The sequence below is a fragment of the Phyllobates terribilis genome, unplaced genomic scaffold, assembly GCF_046119375.1.
Source record: "Phyllobates terribilis strain yellow unplaced genomic scaffold, ASM4611937v1 Scaffold_5__5_contigs__length_657084704, whole genome shotgun sequence".
In the NCBI taxonomy this organism is placed as follows: Eukaryota; Metazoa; Chordata; class Amphibia; order Anura; family Dendrobatidae; genus Phyllobates; species Phyllobates terribilis.
In genome coordinates, this window is record NW_027362765.1 from 206,160,454 (window position 1) to 206,174,570 (window position 14,117).

Genomic DNA, 14,117 nt, shown 5'->3' on the forward strand with positions numbered 1-14,117 from the left:
GCCAGATTTTATTTATTGGACGGCACACGGATTCGTAGAGTTTTCTGGGTCCATTCACACATGCGTGCAAATCACGAATCTGAGAATGAGATCCGTGAGGGTCAGAGAATGTCCTGTTCTGATCCGATTTTGAGGATCAAAATAGGACATGCTCAGTGCGTCGATAAAAGCAGGCGGCACACCGACACTGCACACAGATGCAGGAATGTAGCCATATTATGTATAGCATATATAGTGTACTCACCCATTACGTATAGCGCCATCCTTCGTTACATAGTTTCATCTTTTATTATGTATAACACCGTCCCTTATTACGTACCATCCTCTCTAGTTATATATAGTACCATCTCTTATTATATATAACTGCCTCTGCTGTTATGCATAGTGCTGTCCCTTACATAGTGTATTCTTGTTATTTTTGTCAGTCACAGCACCCTCTTCTATTACATAGTCGTTAGATATAAAATGATTACTGATGTAGGAGCTGGTGACGCAGCATCTGACCAGAAGAACAGTTCATCAGCTCCTCCATCAGAAAAGAAGCTTTTCCACGCTCCATCAGCCGTCATTGCATTATATATCTAACTAAAGAGGATGGTACGTAATAAAGAACAGGGTGCTATATTATCCGATATGTAAGGGACGGTGCTGTACATACCAAGAGAGGGCACTGTGTAATAAGGGACAGCAATATACATAATAAAGGAGACTATGCAAGAGATATATATATATCTGTAGCTTTGTCGCCATAAAAGGTGGGGGGCCGAGACACATTTCTTGCACATGGGCCCCAAGCTGTCAGTGTCCGCCCCTGCTCCACATATTAGGAAGAGCATATGCCAAGTAACAATCAGATCCCCTTAAGGCCACGTTCACACGTTCAGTAATTGGTCAATATTTTACCTCAGTATCTGTAAGCTAAAACCAGGAATGGAACAATCAGAGGAAAGTACAATAGAAACACGTCACCACTTCTGTATTTATCACCCACTCCTGGTTTTGGCTTACAAATACTGAGGTAAAATACTGACCACATACTGAATATGTGAACGTGACCTAGTTCTGACAAACTACTGGTCAGATGAAACGTTCTGGATTATCTGAGCACCATAATAATATAGATAGAAAGACAACAAAGGAGGTGGTTTCTGAAAATCTGAATGACAACCAATATGACTGACAGTGTAGATCCCACAAGGGTTTGCACTTCACTTAGAAGAGTCCAGAACGATATTGCCTTGTATCCAGGCAGAAGGGGACAGCATACTTGTACATTAACTTGAGAATGGGTTTGCATCTGGAAAGAACTGACCTGTATGATATGTCACTATTTTTATCAGACCTTGCTGCTAAATTGGGCTGACCTTTAAATGGGTCACTGTTATAGCATGATGTGGCCAACCAACATGCCACTGACATTCCTTCTAATGAGAAAACGACCCTGTGAAATTCACATACAGTCTATTAAATAAGGATACATACAACCATTTAATTAAAGGGGTCCTCTGACATGTGATATTGATGACCGATCCCATGTATAGGTCATAAATATCAGATTGGAGGGGGGCCAGCTCCTACACCAGTCAGCTGTTCTTAGGTCGGGGGACATCCAGATATAAACAGTGTAGGGAGTGAAACACCACCGCATAGTGTAGTTGCTGCTGTTGGGTACTGCAGATCAGTAAACAGTGTACAGAGCTATGGTGATCTGTCTACATCCAGCCGCAACCAAAGCTAATAACAGCTGATCAGTGGGGAGGCGACCGATCTGGTATTGATGACCTATCCTAACTAAAGGTCAGCAATATCAAATGCCAGAAGACTCCTTTAAGTTAAAAATGTATGAGGGTAGAATATAAACATTCTCAATTCAAGTGTAAAAAAGTTTGTCACACTTAAATCTGCCATTCCTCCACGGACTACGGCTCTCACGATGTGCTACACAGAAAACCCTTTTAATCTGGCGTGCCACCATTTTATGCCGCGCCTGTAACACAGCAGGTTTTCAGCTCTCTGTAAGATTTGGACACCCATGAGAGGAGGCAGGAGTAGTTTTAACCTTTTAATCATTCCTGTGGTTTTCCTTCAGCCTCCCCACCTCCTGCTAGATATATACTTGGTTGTAAATGTTAGTGGGTAAAAGTACAGTCAAACAAGCAATCTGCTGTCCATTTGTCAGACAGATCACGGTCTCTGGATTCTGACACGTGATTCTTTCTCTCTGAAATTGGGGATACTATTATAATTTAACCTGTGTTAGGGGCAATGCAAGTGTCTATACAACTAGAATAAAGTCCTGCTTTGGGATCTACTGCATTACACCTAGAGCCCAGGATACGGGGATGTCAGGACATGTGGCCACAGAGAGCAGCCTAATTACTCAGGGTGTCAGCTCATGTGCTGTGGTGGAGTAGAGACAAGAAACCTTGCTGCCAGCTTTTCTTTATCACTTGATGTCATATTAAAAGGAATCTATCACCAGCTTTTCCATCTGAGAGCAGTTTGATGTAGGGACAGAGACCCTAATTCCAGAAATGTATTACTTACTGTTTTGTTTGCTGTAGTTTTGATTAAATCACTGTTTTATCTGCTGCAAATCTAGCAGTTCTCTGAATGCAGAGCTTTGTATAACTCCGCCCACACCACTGATTGGCAGCTTTTGTGTACTCTGTGCATAGGCAGAAAGCTGCCAATCAGTGGTGGGGATGGGGTCATACAGAGCTCATGAATATGGAGGACTACATCACAGCAGGTTTACTAGTCCTCAAGTGATAATCTCCTGTGATTTGAATCAAAACTACAGCAAACAGCCCTGTAAGTGACACCGCTGGAATCACAGTCTCTGTCTTTATTTGATGCTGCTCTAAGATTAGGTGGCAAATACCTAGTGACAGATTCCCTTTAATAGAAAAAAACACAAACGCGTTCCATAAATGTAAAGTTTTTGACGCCTTTAAGCATTAGTAGGTTGCGCGGAAATAAGAACATCTCAGGTCCTGCTTATGTGACCACCAATGATCATCTGTAATCTGCGGGAAAACTGGTCAACAAGTGCTCATTTCTCCTGAAGCGCCACCACAGGAGAATTGTAGCATTGCATGGGGCTTATTAAAATCAATGGGCCGTATGTGTACTGCATGAACGTGTTGGGATGCAAAGAGAGGGATGGCCTTTGTAGCCCCTCTCAACTCCAATTTATTGATGACAATACACTAACTGGGGATTTGGAAAACAGAAACGAGATAAACGTGGCACACATTATAATGACGTAACAACGCCTGGATATGACGCAATGGTGGCCATTATTTAAGTAGAAAGGCGGGTTTACTAGGCATAGCACCTTATATAGCCATTTTGTCTATCCAGCCATTTATGGTTGATCCTAATGCCACCAATTAACAATTTCCCTGATGAATTGTGTAAAGGAAACCTGTCGGGAGTATTTGTGGCAACATAGTACTTGTATGTGGGGTAATGTGTGGCTAGTTGATGGAATAGACCCCCTAAAAAATAAAGAAAAATAAAGAAACCTGAAGGAACTTCTCTAGGACCTAGGAGTGCAACTTCACTGGTGAGATGGTTCCTTTTTCTACCGTGATGAATTTTTCACACCATTTGGTTGTGCCCTTGTAACATGTTAATGTTTCGACACAAACTCCTTAGGTAGTTATGGAACGTTCTATGTCAATTCTTAGGCATTAATGTATATATATGTTTGTCTCTTTTATACAGGTAGAAGGCTTTTTTATAAGGTTACCAATTAAAAGTTATATACTATATTCTCTACCTCTGCTATAGCTATTGCATTTTGGTGGTTAATTGTATCCATCCATATTTGTTTCTGAAACGTGATAAAGCCTGAGATGACTGAATTGTGTACAATTTTGTTAACATAATCACAGAAAGACACATGAATCTATACATATATTTTCCATGTAGCAGACTCTATTAATGCAGCACTGATGAACCAGTCTGCTGAAATTCAATTTCGTCAGTTCTCTCGAATTTGGCCACAAAATTCAATTTGCATAAAATTTATTAGATGAGAATCTAATATGTATTATTATGACCTGAGGTCTCTCCGGAGCCTAGAGCATAATAAATATAAAAGTAAAAAAAAAAAGGATTCTCATCTCGTCCCCATCCTCACCTTGTCCACACAGATCTCCGCTTGGTCGCTTAAGTCTGGTCTTCTCTCACAGGCCGCCAATCTTCTTCACGTTTCAGGTTCGTCAGATTTTCGGCGCCCCCTAGGCCTTCCAACATCACGATGTCTTGGCTTGTTGTGAGGCCAAGTGGGCACCAGAGGAGCCATAGACCTGAATAGTCCTGAGGTGTGAAGAAGCACTGCAGCCAGCCAGCAAAGGCTGGACTGGAACGGCCAATTGGGAGCTGCATGGGCAAAGTGAGGCCCAGGGAAAAGTAAATAATAAATGTTCTTTTTCTTTTTTCAACTCCTTCATTTTGAATACAGTAAAATATCAGACTCTCGCCGACTGTGGAAACCTTCAAAAGGAACCTGAAGACCCACCTCTTCCGACAAGCCTACAATCTGCAGTAACCACCGCTGCATGACCAGCTCTACCCTCACCTACTGTATCCTCACCCATCCCTTGTAGATTGTGAGCCCTCGAGGGCAGGGTCCTCGCTCCTCCTGTACCAGTCGCCGTCACGTTTTGTTCAAGATTATTGTAACTGTTCTTGTATTATACCCCTTTTTCACATGTAAAGAGCCATGGAATAAATGGCACTATAATAATAAATAATAATAATAAAATAGCCCCGGTCATCATTATGCTGTATTCTCATGAGTCAAATTGCAAAAAAAAATTTTGATTCTTTGCGAATCTGAAATTTTTGTCAAATTATGCAGGAAAACATCACATATAACCCATAATTGTTGAACGCTATGGTCCTAATAATCACTATATGTCTTGCTTATGTGTGCAGCACTTTGCTTTTCAGTTTGAGGCCTCCCACGTTCTCCTCCCATCATCCCTGGAATGTACAAGTTCCCTTAACAGCTGCGAGGGAATCATCAGAGGCAGGAGGAATTCCTGGCCACAGCCTAGCAGTGGGGGAGAGTAAAACTACAACCAAATATCCAATTCTCACACCGCTTTAAATATCTGGATAGCACTATATAACTCTTCAATGCACTCCACCCATTAGCCCTTTCCATTATTATTCCCAGAATCCTTTGCTCTTGGACCGTAGAACAGAGAAGGTTACCTTCCAGCACCACCTCTTTGCCAGTCTTCTTCAGAGCCTGTACGGCGTCATCATGGGTGGCTTCAGATAAGTCTGCTCCATTCACAGACAGGATTGCATCACCCACGTAAAGAGCACCTGTCAAGTCAGCAGCCAGGCCCTTGAATATCTTAGAGATCAGAATTGGCATCTTATTTTCCCGGCCACCTGTAATTACAAAATGCCACATTAATTCTCTATACAAGTCACTTCTCATAATACAGCCCGTTTAGTAACTCAGATGTGTATCTCTCATGTGTCACTCGTGTACTGAGCACATTGGGCAATGTTGCCCTGGGCACATTGAGTAAAGTTTAAGGTTGAGTAAACCGGCAGATCTTTACCTACAGACCCACAATGTCATATATTAGGGAACAGCTTCAATTAGAAATCGCTATTAAACATTAAAGTGAAGTGAGGAACCTCTTTCTGCTTTTTTTTTTTTCCCCTCCCCTTCAACCAATATTTTTTTTTTTTGTGTCGACACATCATTATTAGAACTACCAGTATTTCTTCATTTATTTTTTGCAGGATGAGTTGTAATTTTTAATGTCACCCTTAAATTTAGCATATACTTGAAAATGGAAAAAAAAAATCTTTCTAAAAACAAAACAACAATTCCCCTATTGTTTTTTGGGTTTTGTTTTTATGGCGTTCACTGTGAAGGAAAATGATGTTTTAGCTTTATGCTTCGTCAAAATGTATATTCTTTTATATGGTTAGATATAATGAAGATCATGTGTAGACACGTAATAACATAAAAAAATATGTAGTTTGCGTTGCCATATTCTGAGACCCAAACCTTTGTATTCTTTCATTGCTGGAGCTGTGTGAGGACTTGTTTTCTGGTTGGAGTTGGTGTTTTTTTTTTAAATATTTTTTGGGGTACAGCAAGTTGAAAAACAAAACAGCAATACTGGCATTTTGGATTTTTTTGGTGTTCACCATTTGGGACAAATAACATGACTAATGGAATGGAGAGCAGATTTACATCTTTATATTATGGTATGTTTTTAAACAATTTTTTTCATTTTTTGAGCCCCTACAATCGAGACAGTTACAGGTAGTCAGTCATACAATATACCCGCCATCGATGGAGCAGGCGCAGTTCCCGAGCCCGCTCCGTACATATGCAGCAACATGTGACACACATAATGTTCATATGGGGTTCCACAATTTCCTAATAAAAGGGGTTTCTGCTTTAGAAAACTTGTATTCAAAATGTTTCAGGGCCTACTTCTACTAACCACAGGAGGTGTCCATGCAATGTCTCATTTCCTCTGTGGTGGTGCTGCAGGGTACTTTCTTGATAGGCTCCCCTTCAGGTTACACCGGAGGCTTACGGCAGTGGCATAGAATGTGTGTAGGGGTGGAGAGGATAACGTGGCACCTATCTACAGACCCCTGTTGTTTTAAATGTATGAAAATGTACTTTATTGTATGCATTATCCTCCTGGAGGCTGCAGTTCCTGTTAGCCAGGGGTGTCTGGGTTAACTGTAGGGCCGGTCCATGGTTGGGGAGGAGGATTGGGGACCTGTAAGTCAGTTCCTGTTTTTGGTAGAGAGTTGTTAGTAAGTGAAAGACAAGAAAGGACACCCTCAAATGAAGGTTATCATCATTGTGTGTGTGTGTGAGAAGAAAACAGAGTAAAATGGAGCAAGAGAACTTCAGTGTCGGCAGGGTTCTTCCTCAAGCAGGCAAGTCATGGTACCCACAGCAAGAGTCTTTGGGAAAGTCTTTAAGAAACTGGTGTGAACGTCTTTAGTGTTGGCCAGACCTGGAAGCTGCTGTCAGTGAGACAGTGTCAGCTAGGCCGGGGCACGTTTAGTAAGGAGACAGCCGGAGGAACTCCCTTACGTTGTTCTCAGGAAGTGTAGTCAGAGTGTAGTGGTCATCGTGAAATACAATGACCCAGGTAGCGCTACATTAGGATGCTGGAGATCCTCAGCTTATCCTGCAGTTCTACAGTCACTTTTATTTCAAGTAGTGTGTCGCTGTCAATAACCACCGCGAATGTGCTTCTGCATTGGCGCAGAAGAAAATAGCAAGCTTATTTCCTGTTACCCTCGGTACATAAATTTGATAGTAAGTAATAATAACTTCACGTTAAAGGGATTCAGCACCGCACAGATCGTGGCAGAGCTGAACCCGAACGTGTCTGCAGCAGCAACACAACCACACACACACCCACCCAGCCAAGACCCTGTTTTCATGTAACGCTCGCTCCAGGGCGTGGGAGACAAGTATCTCGCCCACGGCTACGGCCCCGGGCCATGTTACATGTGACTAATTTATTACCAGGGACATTTCTAAGAAATAGAGTTTGTACAAAGTTGACAAACCTTTTACCGTGACAGCAAATTAGAGCTCCATTTTATGACACATGAAAGGAGAGGTTTATGGCAAAGGAGAGGTTTATGAGCATGATTATTACAAATTTGATTCTGAGGGTGTGGTTCGGGATTAGAGGAAAATAGCTATTTTTTTCTTGAAACAGCGCCACTTCTGTCTATATGCTGTAATTAGTATTGCATTATTACCACATTCACTTGAATAAAGACAAAACCAAAAACAAGGGCTAGCAGGACTGTTAGTATAAGTGTAATATGCAGGTGCACATCTACATTGTGGCCACTAAACAAATATAACCTAGAATAAAAACCTAATGTGTAGGCAGTGCACACTGCAGTAAGTAAAGACATAGTAGTAGCGAATGTAGATAACATAGGGTACTTAGTTTACCTTTGTTTGATCAAAAAAGCGTGAAAACTATCCCACCACGACAAGGTGTACCCAATCAGGATGGTCCCTAACTGGTGACTCACCTCACTATGTGCCATCCAGACCCCAAAATAGATAGGGGCAGAGAATGAACAGTGCCTGGCTGTGGTTAAAACCTGCCTCTGGAAATCTGAGTAGATAAGGTACACAGCTCAAGGGAAGCAAAACCAAAAACTAGGTAGTGTAGGTGTAATATGCCTGGATGGCACATAGCGAGGTGAGTCACTAGAGTTAGGGACCGTCTTGATTGGGTACACCTTGTCGTGGTGGGGTGGTTTTTACGCTTTTTTGATCAACAAAATGTCAACTAAGTACTCTATGCTTTTTATATGTGTTACTATTGATTCACTCACTGCAGTGTACCTGTGTTTCCAGTTTTTATTCTAGGTTATAGCCTTTCACTTGACTAAAGAAAAAACTGCAATATTACACATGGCCCATGGACAAGAATGGCACTATGGTCTAAAAAAAATAATAATATGTCGTAATACTATGTTGTTATATTTTTTAACCACTTAATATCCCTCTTAAAATAATAAGTAGAGGTTTTGTACACAAAGCCCAGGGCAGTGCCGCTGCTAAATTTATCCTTGTATGCGAAGTACTTAAAAGGCTCTAACTACCCTTCTGAAAAATGCAGAGCAAATTAGAGCTATTTGATATGAAAGCATTTTTTGTATATTAATATTTAAGAGCATCATTAATATTTAAGATACTAACGGCACAAAGAAACACAGTATGCCCAGATTTACAGCGGCCTTGATTCTAGCTGACACTCATTAGGCATGTCACAAGTATCAGAGCACAATGGCGCTTACATGGACAAACCACTTACACTGCAGATCTGTGTCACGTTCTGTATGACATGCGGCTCTGCACAGCGACTGACGTCCTGAGCATGCCATTGCCATTTAAGAGCAGCTGACCTCTCAAAATGTCAGGATCATTAGTTCACCCCTTACAGAGGGCTCAAATCCAGTGTATTCCTTTTCAGATGTTATTAGGGTCTTTCACCTTTGGAGTCCCAGATTGTGACAAATGCAAGGGGTAAAATTGGCTAAAAGGGATCAATGCCTTAAAAATATAGCAAAATGCAGATCCTGGAAAGTCGATCTCGGTGCCCATAGGTACATTACAGATCACTATAGGGCATATATAGAGCCATGTACTGTAGCCACCTGCCAATCTAACAGTGTCAGCAATATTGTAACCATATCTTTGCATGTTACATGGCGGATGTTCTTATCACCCCTCAGATCAGCGGTCCAGTCACTTGCCATAAATGTGTAACTTTTTACTTTGTATAAATGCCCCTGCTCTCCTGGATCTGCCATTGTTTATTTTTTGTTCCTGCAAGTCTCTCCGTTCCTGAGATATGCCCCTCTCTCCACAGTATATAAATCTAGTACTTTAGGCAAATGGGTGTGGTCCTCAAAAAGACGGTCAAAGAAGAAATAAGGACCACACCCACTTGGCTAAAAATGGGCTAAGGAAAAAGGGGTCATATCTCAGGATTGGAAAGGAACAGAAACAAAAGAAAAGTAACGCCAGATTCAGAAGAACAGTGGCATTTACGCCAAGTAAAAATGTAATTCTCATGGCAAGTGATAGCTCTTTTTTAGAGGGGTTGTCAAAATGAGCTATGTTTTTCTTTCCCAAACACAACACCACACCTGTCTGGAGATTAGCTCCATTCCCTTCAATAGCACTGAGCTGCAATATTAGACACAAGCCTTGGAAAGGTGTGAAGCTGTTTTTTGGAATAAAGTAGACATGTCTTATTTAGTCCTGGACAACCCCTTTAACATAGCATCTTGGTGAAATTTCTCAGTTTATAAACAATCAAAATGAATTAATTTGTTAAGGCAATTATGGGAGTATCATGGGTGTTACTGTTATGGGACACCTGAGTGGAATTGTGTTTGGCTCTGTTATGTGTTTAAGGGCATTAAATTGGAGGTGATTTAGTGGCATGACCAATATTTTAGGGGGCAGGACATATGTCTGAACTTTGATGTAAATCGCACCCTACACATTATCTCCCTAATGTTCTTTCTCAAAAATAGGAATCTGCGATTTCTTTGTAAGATACTCAGAGTCAGACTTCCTATAAGGCCACCGCCCCACTATTAGTATTTGATCAGTATTCAGTCAGTATTTTTTCTCAGGTGTGGGAGACAAAACCAGGAGTGGGTGATAAATGCAGAATTGGTGACATGTTTCTATTAGACCTTTTCTCTGATTGTTCCTCACCTGGTTTTATCTTCCACTCCTGAGAAAAAATACTGCTCGAATACTGACCAAATACTGATAGTGGGGCCGTGGCCTAAAAGTTCCCGTGGTCCTTCTTGGAGCCCAGACTTTGACACAAGAACTAGCCCCAAAGGTCTAGCAGAAGACAACCCTCCTCACAGCTGACTTTGGAGTCAATCACTTGCCTCAATCCTCGCGAGGGATATGTTCACAGGTTTTTTTTTACATGGATTTTTCAGTTTGAAAAATCCACAAAAGCAAAAGAAAATCTTCAAAAAGCTAAGGTTTTTGTGTATGCGAAAACTGATTCAGAAGTCAAGTTTGGAATGTTATTTCAAGCAGAAAGACTTTAATAAGAATTGACATGTAACCTCTTTCTACATGTGGAGAAAAAACAGGTCAAGAATACAACACCAAGCATGAAATGCATAGATAACTTATTCAGAGAGTACTGGAAGCTTTTGTCAGGTGGATTTTGGAGCAGAATCTGCTCCAAACAAAAGCTCACAACACAAATGTTAGTGAATGTGCACTTTTAGTATAGATGGAGGGGGGCCTTAGAATCATTCCTCTGGTGGACCCAAAGATTTCCAGTCTGATGCTGCAGGGACTGCATCTACGCATACATAGAAGCGTCTTAGCTTTCAGAAGGTTATTATTCTACATGATGTTCCTCTATTATGCATGGAAATACCAGTCTATCTGTAAGATCTACATTCACTTCTTGTTAGCTGTACACATTCAGTATATGCTACACAAACACTGAACATTCATCCATCTCCTCTTGGCCTCGTTAGTATTTCTTTTTTTCTTATTGAATAGGAAAGTAAAGGATATTGTGCTTTTCTATGCAGTGTAGCACCACATAAATGTATACCTTGATGTACAGTACAGACCAAAAGTTTGGACACACCTTCTCATTTAAAGATTTTTCTGTATTTTCATCACTATGAAAATTGTACATTCACACTGAAGGCATCAAAACTATGAATTAACACATGTGGAATTATATACTTAACAAAAAAGTGTGAAACAACTGAAAATATGTCTTATATTCTAGGTTCTTCAAAGTAGCCACCTTTTGCTTTGATGGCTGCTTTGCACACTCTTGGCATTCTCTTGATGGCTTCAAGAGGTAGTCACCGGAAATGGTTTTCACTTCACAGGTGTGCCCTGTCAGGTTTAATAAGTGGGATTTCTTGCCTTATAAATGGGGTTGGGACCATCAGTTGTGTTGTGCAGAAGTTAGGTGGATACACGGCGGATAGTCCTACTGAATAGACTGTTAGAATTTGTATTATGGCAAGAAAAAAGCAGCTAAGTAAAGAAAAACGAGTGGCCATCATTACTTTAACAAATGAAAGTCAGTCAGTCCGAAAAATTGGGAAAACTTTGAAAGTGTCCCCAAGTGCAGTTGCAAAAATCATCAAGCGCTACAAAGAAACTGGCTCACATGAGGACCGCCCCAGGAAAGGAAGACCTAGAGTCACCTCTGCTTCTGAGGATAAGTTTATCCGAGTCACCAGCCTCAGAAATCGCAGGTTAACAGCAGCTCAGATTAGAGACCAGGTCAATGCCACACAGAGTTCTAGCAGCAGACACATCTCTACAACAACTGTTAAGAGGAGACTTTGTGCAGCAGGCCTTCATTGTAAAATAGCTGCTAGGAAACCACTGCTAAGGACAGGCAACAAGCAGAAGAGACTTGTTTGGGCTAAAGAACACAAGGAATGGACATTAGTCCAGTGGAAATCTGTGCTTTGGTCTGATGAGTCCAAATTTAAGATCTTTGGTTCCAACCACGATGTCTTTGTGCGACGCAGAAAAGGTGAACGGATGGACTCTACATGCCTGGTTCCCACCGTGAAGCATGGAGAAGGAGGTGTGATGGTGTGGGGGTGCTTTGCTGGTGACACTGTTGGGGATTTATTCAAAATTGAAGGCATACTGAACCAGCATGGCTACCACAGCATCTTGCAGCGGCATGCTATTCCATCCGGTTTGCGTTTAGTTGGACCATCATTTATTTTTCAACAGGACAATGACCCCAAACACACCTCCAGGCTGTGTAAGGGCTATTTGACCAAGAAGGAGAGTTATGGGGTGCTACGCCGGATGACCTGGCCTCCACAGTCACCAGACCTGAACCCAATCGAGATGGTTTGGGGTGAGCTGGACAGCAGAGTGAAGGCAAAAGGGCCAACAAGTGCTAAGCATCTCTGGGAACTCCTTCAAGATTGTTGGAAGACCATTTTCGGTGACTACCTCTTGAAGCTCATCAAGAGAATGCCAAGAGTATGCAAAGCAGTCATCAAAGCAAAAGGTGGCTACTTTGAAGAACCTAGAATATAAGACATATTTTCAGTTGTTTCACACTTTTTTGTTAAGTATATAATTCCACATGTGTTAATTCATAGTTTTGATGCCTTCAGTGTGAATGTACAATTTTCATAGTCATGAAAATACAGAAAAATCTTTAAATGAGAAGGTGTGTCCAAACTTTTGGTCTGTACTGTATATGTTAGAAATAAGCAGATCAACCCACGGAGGATCGAGTCTGAATTGAATTTCCTGAAATTCGCAGTTTCACTTGAAATCGAACATTTTGAGATTTGATTTGTGGTTCACAAAAAAACCTTGCCCGGTACCATTTCCCTTACTGCCGAAACATCAGACAGTGGGCTAATGTAATTTTGCATTGCCGTGTGGGTTCCCCCATAATGCACTGCAGCTATGACATCTTATGTATTATCACATCTTGCACAGTGGTGGTCAGTACCTGGGCCATCACAGGACAGCGTTCCCAGTGGATCACAGTTTGTACAGCAGAGTCGTTTTCTATTTACAGTGTCACTGGGTAAGTACTGTATGTCTCCTGTAAAGTGTAAGCTCTTATGGTTAATTGGGTCCTCACTCTCTTTTCTGTAGAGTGCAAGCTTTTATGGTCAGCAGGGTAATTTCTCTCTCTCCTATACAGTGTAAGCTCTTATGGTCAGCGGGGTCCTCACTCTCTCCCTCTCCTGTAGAGTGTAAGCTCTTATAGTCAGTGGGATCCTCTCTCTCTTTGCTGACCATAAGAGCTTACACTCTATGGCTATGTGCCCACGATGCAGAAATGAAGCAGAAAATTTCGGCATCATTTCTGCATCTCCCTGGCAGAAAAAACGCATGCGGATTGTACATGCAGATTGTACATGCGTTTTTCCTGCGTAATACATGCGTTTCCACATGCGTTTTCCGCTTTCCAAGCGATTTTAGCATCACTTGGAAAGTGCTTGACAACTAGGTCACACTATATAAATCCATGCAACCGGCATGGATTTATATAGTGTGACCGTAAGAATGTTTAAAAATAAAAAAAATAAAGCTATACTTACCCTCCGATGCCCCGGCGTGTGCTGCCGCGTTCGTTCCTGGCTGCCGGGATATCGCGAGACACTGCGCTGAAGGGCCTGCGGTCACATGACTGTGACGTCACCGAAGGTCCTTCAGTCCTGCCCGCAAGCACAGGGAAGGAGACCGGGGGCCGTCGGAAGGTGAATATAATCTTATTTTTTATTTTATTCTTGTTCTTACAGCTTTTTATGGTACCTGGGTGTGGAGGAGAGTCTCATCTTCTCCACACTCGGGTACCATCCGCACATTAGAAAGCGCCAATAACGCAAGTACAAATGCAGTCTTGCGAAATTGGCGCATTCTAATGCAAGTCAATGGCGGCGAAAACGCTGCGCTTCCGCAAAATTAATGGACATGCTGCGGATTTTTGAGCGCAGCATAAACGCTGCGGAAAAATCCGCAGCATGGGCATTGAAAGTGCAGAATTGCATAGGGG

At 41.7% G+C, this 14,117-nt stretch overlaps 1 protein-coding gene across 1 annotated transcript in view; it reads right to left on the bottom strand.

The window, feature by feature from the left end:
- SNTA1 (syntrophin alpha 1) overlaps positions 1-14,117 on the bottom strand; it is a 75,602-nt gene that overhangs the window by 26,138 nt on the left and 35,347 nt on the right. Inside the window, exon 2 of the mRNA XM_073683748.1 lies at positions 5,233-5,418. Within this exon, the coding sequence (XP_073539849.1) occupies positions 5,233-5,418 (186 nt within the window). The remainder of the gene's footprint in view (positions 1-5,232; positions 5,419-14,117) is intronic.